Source organism: Chiloscyllium plagiosum, unplaced genomic scaffold (assembly GCF_037043375.1).
Source record: "Chiloscyllium plagiosum isolate Xiang-an unplaced genomic scaffold, Cpla_swu_hap1 HiC_scaffold_45, whole genome shotgun sequence".
In the NCBI taxonomy this organism is placed as follows: domain Eukaryota; kingdom Metazoa; phylum Chordata; class Chondrichthyes; order Orectolobiformes; family Hemiscylliidae; genus Chiloscyllium; species Chiloscyllium plagiosum.
Genome location: NW_028270183.1, coordinates 23,328,454 through 23,340,470, shown reverse-complemented (window position 1 = coordinate 23,340,470; position 12,017 = coordinate 23,328,454). Strand labels below are relative to the sequence as shown.

At 44.0% G+C, this 12,017-nt stretch overlaps 1 protein-coding gene across 4 annotated transcripts in view; it reads left to right on the top strand.

Moving 5' to 3' along the window:
* Window positions 1-12,017, top strand: part of LOC122552167 (GEM-interacting protein-like) — a 141,821-nt gene that overhangs the window by 103,817 nt on the left and 25,987 nt on the right. For all 4 annotated transcript variants that reach the window (XM_043694700.2, XM_043694699.2, XM_087983374.1 and 1 more), the window contains 2 exons: window positions 4,365-4,559; window positions 9,773-9,910. In XM_043694700.2, the coding sequence (XP_043550635.2) occupies window positions 4,365-4,559; window positions 9,773-9,910 (333 nt within the window). The remainder of the gene's footprint in view (window positions 1-4,364; window positions 4,560-9,772; window positions 9,911-12,017) is intronic.

The window sequence follows — 12,017 nt, the reverse complement described above, 5'->3', positions numbered from 1 at the left end:
TTATTCTTCCCAGTGTGCATTACCTCACATTTAGTTGCATTGAACTCCATTTGCCCCCTCTTAGCCCAATCCTGCAGTTTATCTAAGTCTCTCTACAATCTGTAACATTCTTCCAAACCGTCCACTATTCCACCGACTTTAGTGTTATCTGCAAATTTACTAATCCATCCACCTATGCCTGCGTCCAAGTCATTTATAAAAATGACAAACAGTAGTGGTCCCAAAACAGATCCTTGTGGCACACCACTAGTAACTGGACACCAGGGTGAATATTTTCCATCAACCACCACTCGCTGCCTTCTTTCAGAAAGCCAGTTTCTAATCCAAACTGCTAAATCACCCTCAATCCCTGCATTTTCTCCAACAGCCTACCATGTGGAACCTTATCAAAGGCTTTACTGAAGTCCATGTATACCACATCAACTGCCCTACCTTCATCTACATGCTTAGTCACCTTCTCAAAAAACTCAATGAGGTTTGTGAGACATGACCTGCCCTTGACGAAACCATGTTGACTATCTGAAATCAAATTGTTGCTTGCTAGATGATTATAAATCTCATCTCTTATAATCCTTTCCAAAACCTTTCCTACAACAGAAGTAAGTCTCATGGTCTACTATTACCTGGGTCATCACTACTGCCCTTCTTGATCAAACGGACAACATTTGCAATCCTCCAGTCCTCTGGTACAAAACCTATAGACAATGATGACTCAAATATCAAAGCCAAAGGCTCTGCTATCTCCTTTCTAGCTTCCCGGAGAATCCTCGGATAAAACCCATCTGGCCCAGGGGACTTGTCTACTTTAACTCCTTCCAGAATTGATAACACCTGTTCGTAACTAACCTCGATCCTTTCTAGTCTAATATCTCGTACTTCATTCTTCTCCTCTACAATATTCTCCTTTTCCTGAGTGAAAAGCAATGGGAAATGCTCGTTTAGCACCTCTCCGATCTCCACAGGGCCCACCTTCAACTTTCCATTTCTGTCTTTGACTGGCCCTATTCCTAATCATCCTCTTATTCCTCACATATCTATAGAAAGCTTTAAGGTTCCCCTTTATTCTATTTGCTAAAGCCCCTTCGTGTCCTCTCATTGCTCTTCTTAACTCTCTCTTTAAATCCTTCCTAACTGATCTGTAACTCTCCATCGCCTCATCTGAACCATATTGCCTCATCACCACATAAGCCTCATACTTCGCTTAACAAGAAATGCAATTTCTGTCGTAAACCATGGTTCCCTTATCTTATCGCTTCCTCCCTGCCTGACAGGGACCTATCTATAAGGACACGCAATATCTGTTCCTTAAACCAGCTCCACACCTCCATTGTCTGCAACCCCTGCATTTTGCTACCACATTCTATGCATCCTAATTCTTGCCTAATCGCATTATAATTGCCCTTGCCCCATCGGTAACTCTTGACCTGCAGCATGTACCTATTCCTTTCCATCGCTAAACTAAACATAATTGAATTATGGTCACTCTCTCCAAAGTGCTCACCTACAACTAAATCAAACACCTGGCCTGGTTCATTGCCAAGCACCAGATCCAGTGTGGCCTCCCCTCTTGTCGACCCTTCGACATACTGTGTCAGGAAACCCTCCCGTACATACTAGACAAAAACTGATCCATCCGACGTACTAGAGTTATACCATTTCCAGTCAATGTTGGGGAAGTTAAAGATCCCATAATGACCACTCCTACCCAGAATAATTTTGTCCACCTCCCTGGAACCCTGCGGAGGCCTATAAAAAAACTCCAAGCAGTGTGATCTCTCCTCTCCTGTTTCTAACCTCAGCCCACCCTACCTCAGTGGATGAGTCCTGCTCAAAAGTTCTTTCAGCCGCCATTATGCTATCCTTGACTAACAAGGCCACACCTCCCCCTCTTTTACCGCCTTGCCTGATCTTAATGAAAGATCAATACCCTGGAACCTGTAACATCCATTCCTCAACCTACTCTATCCATGTCTCTGAAATGGCCACAACATTTAATAAAAACTAACTGCTATGGTTTACTTCCAGAGTGCATGTAAAGCATGTTAAATTTACTAGAACCTTGATGAGACCACACTTGGAGTACTGTCAAACAGCTATACTCTCACCTCCTAAAAGGGATATGGAAACACCAGATAAGGTGAAATAGTGATTTTACAAGGAATTCAGAACTTACACAACTGGAGTAATATTAAATAGGCTCTTTCATTGAGAATGGAAAAATTCAGTAGTAACCTGATAGAAGCAGTTAAGGTTAACAAAAGGGTTTGTTAAAGTAGATGTAAAAATGTGGCTTACAAAACTTACTCTTGTTCAATACCGAGAGTTAAGAGGAAGTGGTTGCTAATCCTGTTTCACCTTTTAACACCATTACTAGAGACAAATTTATTCCCAACATGTTTCCATTTGCGTGCAACATCCAAACTGGATTTCCATATTGAAGTTGGAATGCAGGCCAAACATTTTTATGTAGCGAACGGTTGGAAGTTGTAACTCACTTCAACATGTTTTTGAGATGAATGCAGCTGAAAGGAAATGAGATAAACACAGCTGGAGGTTTAGAATAAGAGATGGTCAGGGAGTCCAAATGTAGAGGGCATAGGTTCAAGGTGAGAGGGAAAAGATATACAAGGGACCTGAGGGGCAATTTATTCACGCAGAGGGTGGTACGTATATGGAACGAGCTGCCAGAGGAAGTGGTGGCGGCTGGTACAGTTACGACACTTCAAAGGCATCAAGATGGGTATGTGATTAGGAAGAGTTTAGAGGAATATGGGCCAAATGCTGGCAAATGGGACAGTTAAATTAGGATATGTGGTTGGCATGGACGAGTTGGACCAAAGAGTCTGTTTCCATGTCGTAAAGCTCTCTGACTCTATGATCTAATTATGATGTACAAGGTTCTGAAGGGGCTTGACAGGGTAGACACAGAGATTGTTGCTAGGAGAAAGTGAGGACTGCAGATGCTGGAGATTAGAGTCCAGAGTGTGGTGCTGGAAAAGCACAGCAGGTCAGGCAGCATCCAAGGAGCAGGAGAATTGATGTTTCGAGCATAAGTTCTTCATCAGGCGCTTTCTCCTCGAATGCTGCATGACCGGCTGTGCTTTTCCAGCACCACGCTCTCAACAGAGATTTTTGCTGCTGGTCAGGGAATCCAAAACATGAAGACAGTCTCAGGATAAGGGGATGAGCATTTAGAACTGAGATGAGGAGAAATGTGAATCTTTGGAATTCTGTATCCTAGAGAGTTGCAGGTTCTCCATGCTGAATGTTTACGGCTTGGATGGACAGATTTTTGGTCTCTCAGAGAATTAGGGATAGAGTATGCAGGTGGGAAGGTGGGGTAGAAATGCAAAATCAGCCACAATGGTAGTGAATGGCAGAGCAGGCCTCAATGGAATGAATGGTTGTCTTTTGCTCTGATTTCTTGAGTCAGGAGAAGGGAATTAACCCTTACATTGGTAGGATGGGATGAATTCAGATGTGAGGAGGCTTGTACACAGCAAAACACCAGCATAGACCTTTTGCGACACACGCCCTGATTCCATACTGTAATAAACACATATGAGATTCAAACTACTCCCTCAGGTAGAATTGAAATATGCAGCAACACTATATAAAATCAGATGTGTTATAATCCCAGCTGATGTCAGTTCTAGATTGAAATTTAGCGTGATAGATGATGTCTTATTTTGTCTCTACTTATTGAGGTAATCTTTCACTGAAACAGATATGTGCAATGCTTTGGTTTGGTTTTAACAATAAAATAGAAGTTTGTTATTGCAGAAGAAATGAAAATAAATTAGAGCTCCAAATTATTTACATGTAACACAACTTGAAATATTTTGAAACACATGGTGAGATATAATGCCATCTATCCCAACACCATCAATTTACATTTCTCAAAGGGAACAGACAGTTCCCTTCACATCCACAGGCTTGAATTAACTATTTCTTTCAATTTCTGATCTTGAGAATTTGATAGGCTTTTTCTTGATTAGTCACATCTGAGCTTAACCTTTTGTAGCTTGAAAGAGCTCAATCCTGTCTTTTCAAGCACCCTCAAGGTCTTATATGTTTCAATAAGATAGTTTTTCTAAACTCCAGTGAACACTGTCCCACCCCGCTCAACCTTTCCCCATAAGACAACCCTCACTGTGCCAGGAATCAGCTGGGAGAACCTTGTTACAACTGCTTCTGATATAAGTATATCCCTCCTTAAATAGGGAGACCAGAAACAGCCGACTGTGATCTCACCAAAGCACTGTTAAAAATAGGTCACTGTGTCAGAGACAATCAGTCTAAAGGAATAAAGTACATATTGGGAGATACTTGATCACTGAGGCTGTGAACTGGTTCCTCCACAGAATGATGCCCTGACAGCACTGCGGAAGTCAAAACAGATGTACCATCAGCGCTGCGAGGATTTTGAAAAGGCGAAACTGCAGAGCGCAAAGGCGGAGGAGGAGCAGTATTCCATGAATGTCAGTGGCACTACCCCAGGCAGTGCCAGCAAGCAGCTGGAGAAACGTAGGCGGTCAAAGGATGAAGCGCAAATGAAGGTGAGCGGGAGCACCTCGATATGGGGAGGGAGGGTCTGCTATTATTGGTCAGCTGATATATCATGGCAACATGGTATTTCCATGCCAGTTGGAAAACAAGCATTCAATGTTACTCATTGGAAGATTGTTGAATATCAGCCAAACAGTCTATGTCTCCATCTGTTGTAGATTGTCGACAGAAGTCTTAAAAGAAAACGGAAAAATTATTTTTCTCAGGATTTGGCTCATTGAATGGCAGAGCCAACAGGATAGGCCAAATGGGCTAACTCTATTCCATTATTATGGTCCATGCAATTAAGCTCGGATTGCTAAAGATTCCAGAACAATCGTGGAAGGTTGGCAATCCCTAGACAGCAGAAGTCATCAGGTTACTTGACCATGAGGGACATTACAAGGGAGGGAGTGAGAAGGATGTGGAATTTAGTTTTTCTTACTCCTTTATATTTTTTCTGTCTCTACCCAAACTCAGCCACCTCCTCCCACTTACTCTGATAATGTCATACTGACTTGGGTGGCGTTAGGACCTTAGGATTGCTGGGAGGCAGACTGGTGTCCACAGGTCTCTTCCTAGTCTTAGCAACAATATTTAACTAACTAATATGTCTTGTACCTGATTGTTATGTACAAGATGTAAACTACACCTTGTAAAGGCAAGAGCCTATTCTTGTTCAGTCTCACTGATGGTTGCACTTCTCCCACTGTAAAGTGAATGGGTCCTCTGGGTGCTCCGGTTTCCTCCCACAGTTCAAAGGCCATGGGAGGTGCAAGATTAGAGATAGGATATGCTAGTGGGTCTGGGTGCGATGCCCTTCAGAAGGTTGGGCTAAATGGTCTGTTTCCACACTGTAAGGATTGTATGAAGAGCTACTGCTTTAATAAACTACATCACACAGGAGTGTAAAAGCCTTCATAGATATGTAGAAAGAAAAGGATTAGCAAAGATAAATGTGGGTTCATTATAAGCAAAGACAAGCAAATTTATAATAGAAACAGGAAAAGAGCAGAGAAGCTGAAAAATGACTCTGCATTTATCTTAGAATATAGAACATAGAACAATACAGAGCAGAACAGGCCCTTCGGCCTTCGATGTTGTGCTGACCTGTGAACTAATCTAAGCCCATCCTCCAACACGGTCTTATCATCATCCATATGCTTATCTAAGGACTGTTTAAATGTCCCTAATGTGGCTAAGTTAAATACATTGGCAGGCAGGGCATTCCACACCCTTACCACCCTCTGAGTGAAGAATCTGCCTCTGACATCTGTCTTAAATCTATCACCCCTCAATTTGTAGTTATGCCCCCTCATACAAGCTCACGTCATCATCCTCGGAAAAAGACTGTGACTGTCTACCCTATCTGATCATCTTGTATGTCTCTATTAAATCTACTCTTCGTTTTTTTCTCTCTAGTGAGAACAGACTCAAGTCCCTCAACCTTTCCTCATAAGACCTTCCCTCCAGACCAGGCAACATCCTGGTAAATCTCCTCTGCACCTTTTCCAATGCTTCCGCATCCTTCCTGTAATGAAGCGACTAGAACAATACACAATATTCCAAGTGAGGCCGCACTTATAGTTATGTACAGTTACAGCATGAAATCACAGCTCCAGAACTCAATCCCTCTACCAGTAAAACCTAACACGCCATATGCCTTCTTAACAGAGTTATCAACCTGGGTGGCAACTTTCAGGGATCTAGGTACATGGACACCAAGATCCCTCTGCACATCCACACTACCAAGAATCTTTCCATTGACCCAGTATTCTGCCTTCCTGTTATTCTTATCAAAGTGATTTATCTCACATTTATCTGCATTGAACTCCATTTGCCACCTTTCAGCCCAATTCTGCAGCTTATCCAAGTCCCCCTGCAACCTGCAACATTTTTCCACACTGTCCACCACTCCACCGACTTTAGTCTCATCTACAAATTGGGCGGCACGGTGGCTCAGTGGTTAGTACTGCTGCCTCACAGCACCAGGGACCTGGGTTCATTTCCCACATCGGGCAACTGTCTGTGTGGAGTTTGCACATTCTCCCCATGGATTTCCTCCAGGTGCTCTAGTTTCCTCCCACAGTCCAAAGATGTGCAGGTTAAATGAATTGGTCATGCTAAATTGTCCGTAGTGTTAGGTGTAGGGGAATGGGTCTGGGTGTGTTGCTCTTTGGAGGGTCGGTGTGGACTTGTTGGGCTGAAGGGCCTGTTTCCACAATGTAGGGAATCTAATCTAGGGAATCTAATCGAACTTATTAACCCATCCACCTCGGCCTGCATCCAAGTCATTTATAAAATTGACAAACAGCAATGGTCCCAAAACACATTCTTGTGGCACACCACTAGTAACCGGACTCCAGGCTGAATAATATCCATCAACCACCACTCGCTGCCTTCTTTCAGAAAGCCAGTTTCTAATCCAAACTGCTAAATCACCCTCAATCCCATGCCTCCGCATTTTCTCCAAAAGCCTACCATGTGGAACCTTATCAAAGACTTCACTGAAGTCCATGTACAACATGTCAACTGTCCTACCCTCATCCACATGCTTAGTCACCTTCTCATAAAACTCAATGAGGTTTGTGAGACACGACCTGCCCTTGATGAAACCATGTTGACTACCTCCATTCAAATTATTACTTGCTAGATGATTATAAATCCTATCTCTTATAACCCTTTCCAAAACTTTTCCTACAACAGATGTAAGGCTCACTGGTGTATAATTACCTGGGTCATCTCTACTGTCCTTCTTGAATAAGGACATAACATTTGCAATCCTCCAGTCCTCTGGTACCAAACCTGTAGACAATGACGACTCAAAGTTAAAGGCCAAAGGCTCCGCTATCTCCTCCCTAGCTTCCCAGAGAATCCTCGGAAAAATCCCACCCAGCCCAAGAGACTTATCTACTTTCACACCTTCTAGAATTGATAATACCTCCTCCTTTCCAACCTCAATACTTTCTAGTCTAATAGCCCGTATCTCAGTCTTCTCCTGGACAATATTCTCCTTTTTACTGAGTGAAAACAGAGGAGAAATATTCATTTTGCACCTCTCTGATCTCCACAGGGTCCACACACAACTTCACACTTCTGTCTTTGACTGGCCCTATTCCTACCCTAGTCATCCTTTTATTTCTCACATAGAAAGCTCTCCTATAGAAAGCTTTAGGGTTCTCCTTTATTCTACCTTCTAAAGACTGCTCATGTCCTCTCCTTGCTCTTCTTAACTCTCTCTTTAAATCCTTTCTAGCTAATCTGTAACTCTCCATCGCCTCATCTGAACCATCTCATCTCAACGTCACATAAGCCTCACTCTTCAGCTTAACAAGAGATGTAATTTCTTTCGTAAACCACGGTTTCCTGACCTTATCACTTTCTCCCTGCCTGACAGTGACATACCTATCAAGGACACGCAATATCTGTTCCTTAAACCAGCTCATTTCAATTGTCCCCATCCCCTGCATTTTGCTACCCCATTTTATGCCTCCTAAGTCTTGCCTAATCACATTATAATTGCCCTTGCCCCATTGATAACTCTTGCCCTGTGGCACGTGCCTATCCCTTTCCTTCACTAAACTAAACATAACCGAATTATGGTCACTCACCTACCACTAAATCAAACATCTGGCCTGGTTCAGATGCAGTGTGGCCTCCCCCCTTGTCGGTTCTTCGACATACTGTGTCAGGAAACCCTCCTGCACACACTGGAGAAAAACTGATCGATCTGACGTACTAGAGCTATTACATTTCCAGTCAATGTTGGGAAAGTTAAAGTCACCCATAATGACCACCCTGTTCCTTTCACTCCTGCTCAGAATCGTTTTGCCAATCCTGTCCTCCATATCCCTGGAACTTTGAGAAGGCCTATAAAAACTTCCAGCAGTGTGACCTCTCCTCCCCTGTTTCTAACCTCAGCCCATACTACCTCAGTAGGCCAGTCCTCATCAAAAGTTCTTTCAGCTACCGTTATACTGTCCTTGACTAACAAAGCCACACCTTCCCCTCTTTTACCACCTTCCCTGATCTTAATGAAAGATCTAAACCTTGGAACCAACAACATCCATTCCTGATCCTGCTCTATCCATGTCTCCGAAATGGCCACAACATCGAAGTCCCAGGTACCTATCCATGCTGCAAGCTCACCTATCTTATTCTGGATACTCCTGGTTTTGAAGTAGACACACTTCAAACCAGCTTGCTGTCTGCCAGCACAATCTAATCTACACCTCTGGTTCCCATCCCCCTGCTGAGCTAGTTTAAACCCACCCGAATAGCACCAGCAAATTTCCCACTCAGGACATTAGTACCCCTCTGGTTCAAGTGAAATCCATACTGTTTGTACAGGTCCCACCCTCCCCAGAATGAGCCCTGATTATCCATAAATCTGAAATCCTCCCTCCTGCACCATTCCTGCAGCCACGTGTTCAGCTGATTTCTCTCCCTGTTCCTTACCTCACTATCATGTGGCACGGGTAACAAACCAGAGATAACAACTCTGTTTGTTCTAGCTCTCAGCTCCCTGAGATCCTGCCTTACATCCCTATCCCTCCTTCTACCTATGTCGTTGGTACCTATGTGGACCACGACTTGGGGCTGGTCACCCTCTCCCTTCAGGACCCCAAAGACACGATCCAAGACATCACAGACTTTGGCACCTGGGAGGCAACACACCAACCGTGAGTCTCTTTTGTTCCCAAATGAAGCAGGAAGGAACATCTTCACACAGGAAGATGCAAGAAATCTCCCAGAAATAATAGAGATCCAAGGAACGAGTGAGAATGAGGAATTGAAAGAAATTAGTATTAGCAGAAAAGTATATTTGACAAATAAGTGGGACACAATGTTGACAAATCCCTGGGATGTTTCCCCTGGCTAGCGGGAGGCTCTGGAACAAGAGAACATTATTAGAATAAGCAGCAGTTTATGCAGAATCTCTTCAGGGCACTGAATCTTCAGAAGTTTCTGCCCCAGACAGCTGTGGAAAAGTTCAGTAATTTCAAGACGGAGGTGGATAGATTCCTAAAGAGATAAAGGGATATGGGGATAGCCTGGGAAAAATGGCATTGAGGTAGATGATCAACCGTGATCTAGAATAGCAGAGCAGGTTTGAAAGGCTGAATGGCCTAGGTTGCAATGTTTTCCGTGTCCCTACAAACCTGTTCCTCTGGCTCTGAATGTAGAAAGGAGAAAGTTCTCTATGTTTATCCTCTCCCTTCAGGTTCAAGAAGCTGAGATCTATTACAGAAACTGTGTTGTTGAGGCCAATAGCAAGCGCAAAGAACTGGAGACAATGAAAGTGAGGATTATTACACAGCTTCGTAAACTCATCGATCAGGGTGACCTCATACTGAAAGAGGTGAAGTATTCAATTAATGTTGTTCTTTATTTTTCCCCCTCCCTGTATCTTGCACTCTACTTCTTTATTCTCACCCTTAGTGCTCTGTCTCACTCTCACGTTTTTTCCTTTTTATTCTCCCTCTCCTTATCTTGACCTTTTTGAAGGATCTCTTTAATTCTCTCTATCCCAGATGCTCCTCTTCTCTCACTCTCTATTCCTACATCCTAGACCATAAGACCATAAAATATAGGAGCACAATTAGGGCATTTGGCCTTCCCTTCACTATCCCACCCACAGTGACTGCTCCCCAGCTCTCCTCCGATGGATACCTTACAAACAGCCCCAACGTCTGGTGAGGTTGTGCTTTTTTGCCCCTGTAATGTTTCCTGATTATCAGACAGGAGGCCACCATAAGCTGGTGAATGTTCCCCACATGAGGTAATGTGGGGGCTCCTGCTGCTTCTCTAGCCAGTGAGTGACACCTCCATCACCAACATTAAATTCCACCCTTCGTCGCCATACCCAGGGATGGATATATTTATTCAGTGGATCATCTCCTGGGATGACAGAGTGAGCTCAGATACCAGACACTGAATAGAAATGGGCCTATATTGGGATTGGAATTCCAATTGGATATCCAGTCCCTCTGTACCCCCAATCCCCACCAGAATGGTCTGAGAGCTCTCGGCTTCTTCCTTGACCAGAGGTCTGAACCCCATACCCATCCACCTCCACCCTCTTCCGCTTGGTTAAACTTGGTTAAATTAAAGGAACTTCTTCCTTAATTCATCTCACTTCTGCCAAGTCAAAGGAGTGGCTATGGACACCCACATGGATCCCAGTTATGCCCTGCCTCTGGAACAATCCTTATTCAAGCCTTACATTGGACCCCTCCCTCAACTCTTCTTCTGGTACATCGACCGCTGCTTTGTGCCACATCATGCTCCCGTCAGGACCTTGAAAACTTCATCATCTGTTTTGCGTCCAATTTTCACCCTTCTATAACTTTCATTTCATCCAGTTACGACAAGTCCCTTCTTTCCTTGAGTTCTTTGAGTCCATTTCAGGGAATAAACTGTCCACTGCCATCCATTACGAAGTTAAAAATCACTAGCACATCAGGTTATAGTCCAACAGGTTTATTTCGAAGTACAAGCTTTTGGAGTGCTGCTCCTTCATTAGGTAGCTAGTGGGGCTAATCCCCTCATCCTTCTAAGCTCCATTGAGTATAGTCCCAGAGTTCTCAAACATTCCTCATATGTGAAGCCTTTCGTTCCTGGAATCATTCTCATGAACCTCCTCTGGACCTGCTCCAGGACCAATACATCTTTCCTGAGGTATGGGGCCCAAAATTGCTCACAATACTAAAAGTGTGATCTGACCAGAACCTTGTCAAACCTCAGAAGTACATCCCTACTTTTTTGTTCTAGTCCTCTCGAGATAAATAACAAGATTGTATTTCCCTTCTGAACCACCGATTCAACCTGCAAGTGTACTTAAAGAGAAATCTGGACTTGGACTCCCAGGTCCCTTTGCACTTCAGACTTACGAATTTTCAACCCATTTAGAAAATAGTCCATGCCTCTATTCTTCCTACAAAAGTGCATGACCTCAGACTTTCCCGTGTTGTACTCCATCTGCCACTTCTTTGCCCATTCGCCAAACCTGTGGTTTCTCACCCACTGTGGTTGACAGGGCCCCCAACCGCATCCAACCTATCACCTGTGCTTCCACCCTTGACCTTTCCCATCACTTACAACAGTATGATCCAGTTTCCCTTGTTCTCACTTTACATCCCACCAGCCTCCGCATTCAAAGGATCTTTCTCTGCCATTTCAGACAACTCCAACGGAGTGCCACCACCAAACACATCTTGTCCTCACTCCCCTGTCTGCATTTCACAGGGATCGTTCCGTCTGGGCCATCCTAGTCCATTCCACAACCACCAACACCACCCTCCCTCTCCACGGCACCTTCCCTTGTAACCGCAGAAAGTACAACACCTGTCCCTTCACCTGCTCCCTGCTCACCATCCAAGGGCCTAAAACAGTCTTTCCAGGTGAAGCAGTGTTTGATCTGTACCACTTCCAATCTTGTGTGTTGTATTCGCTGCACCCAGTGTGGC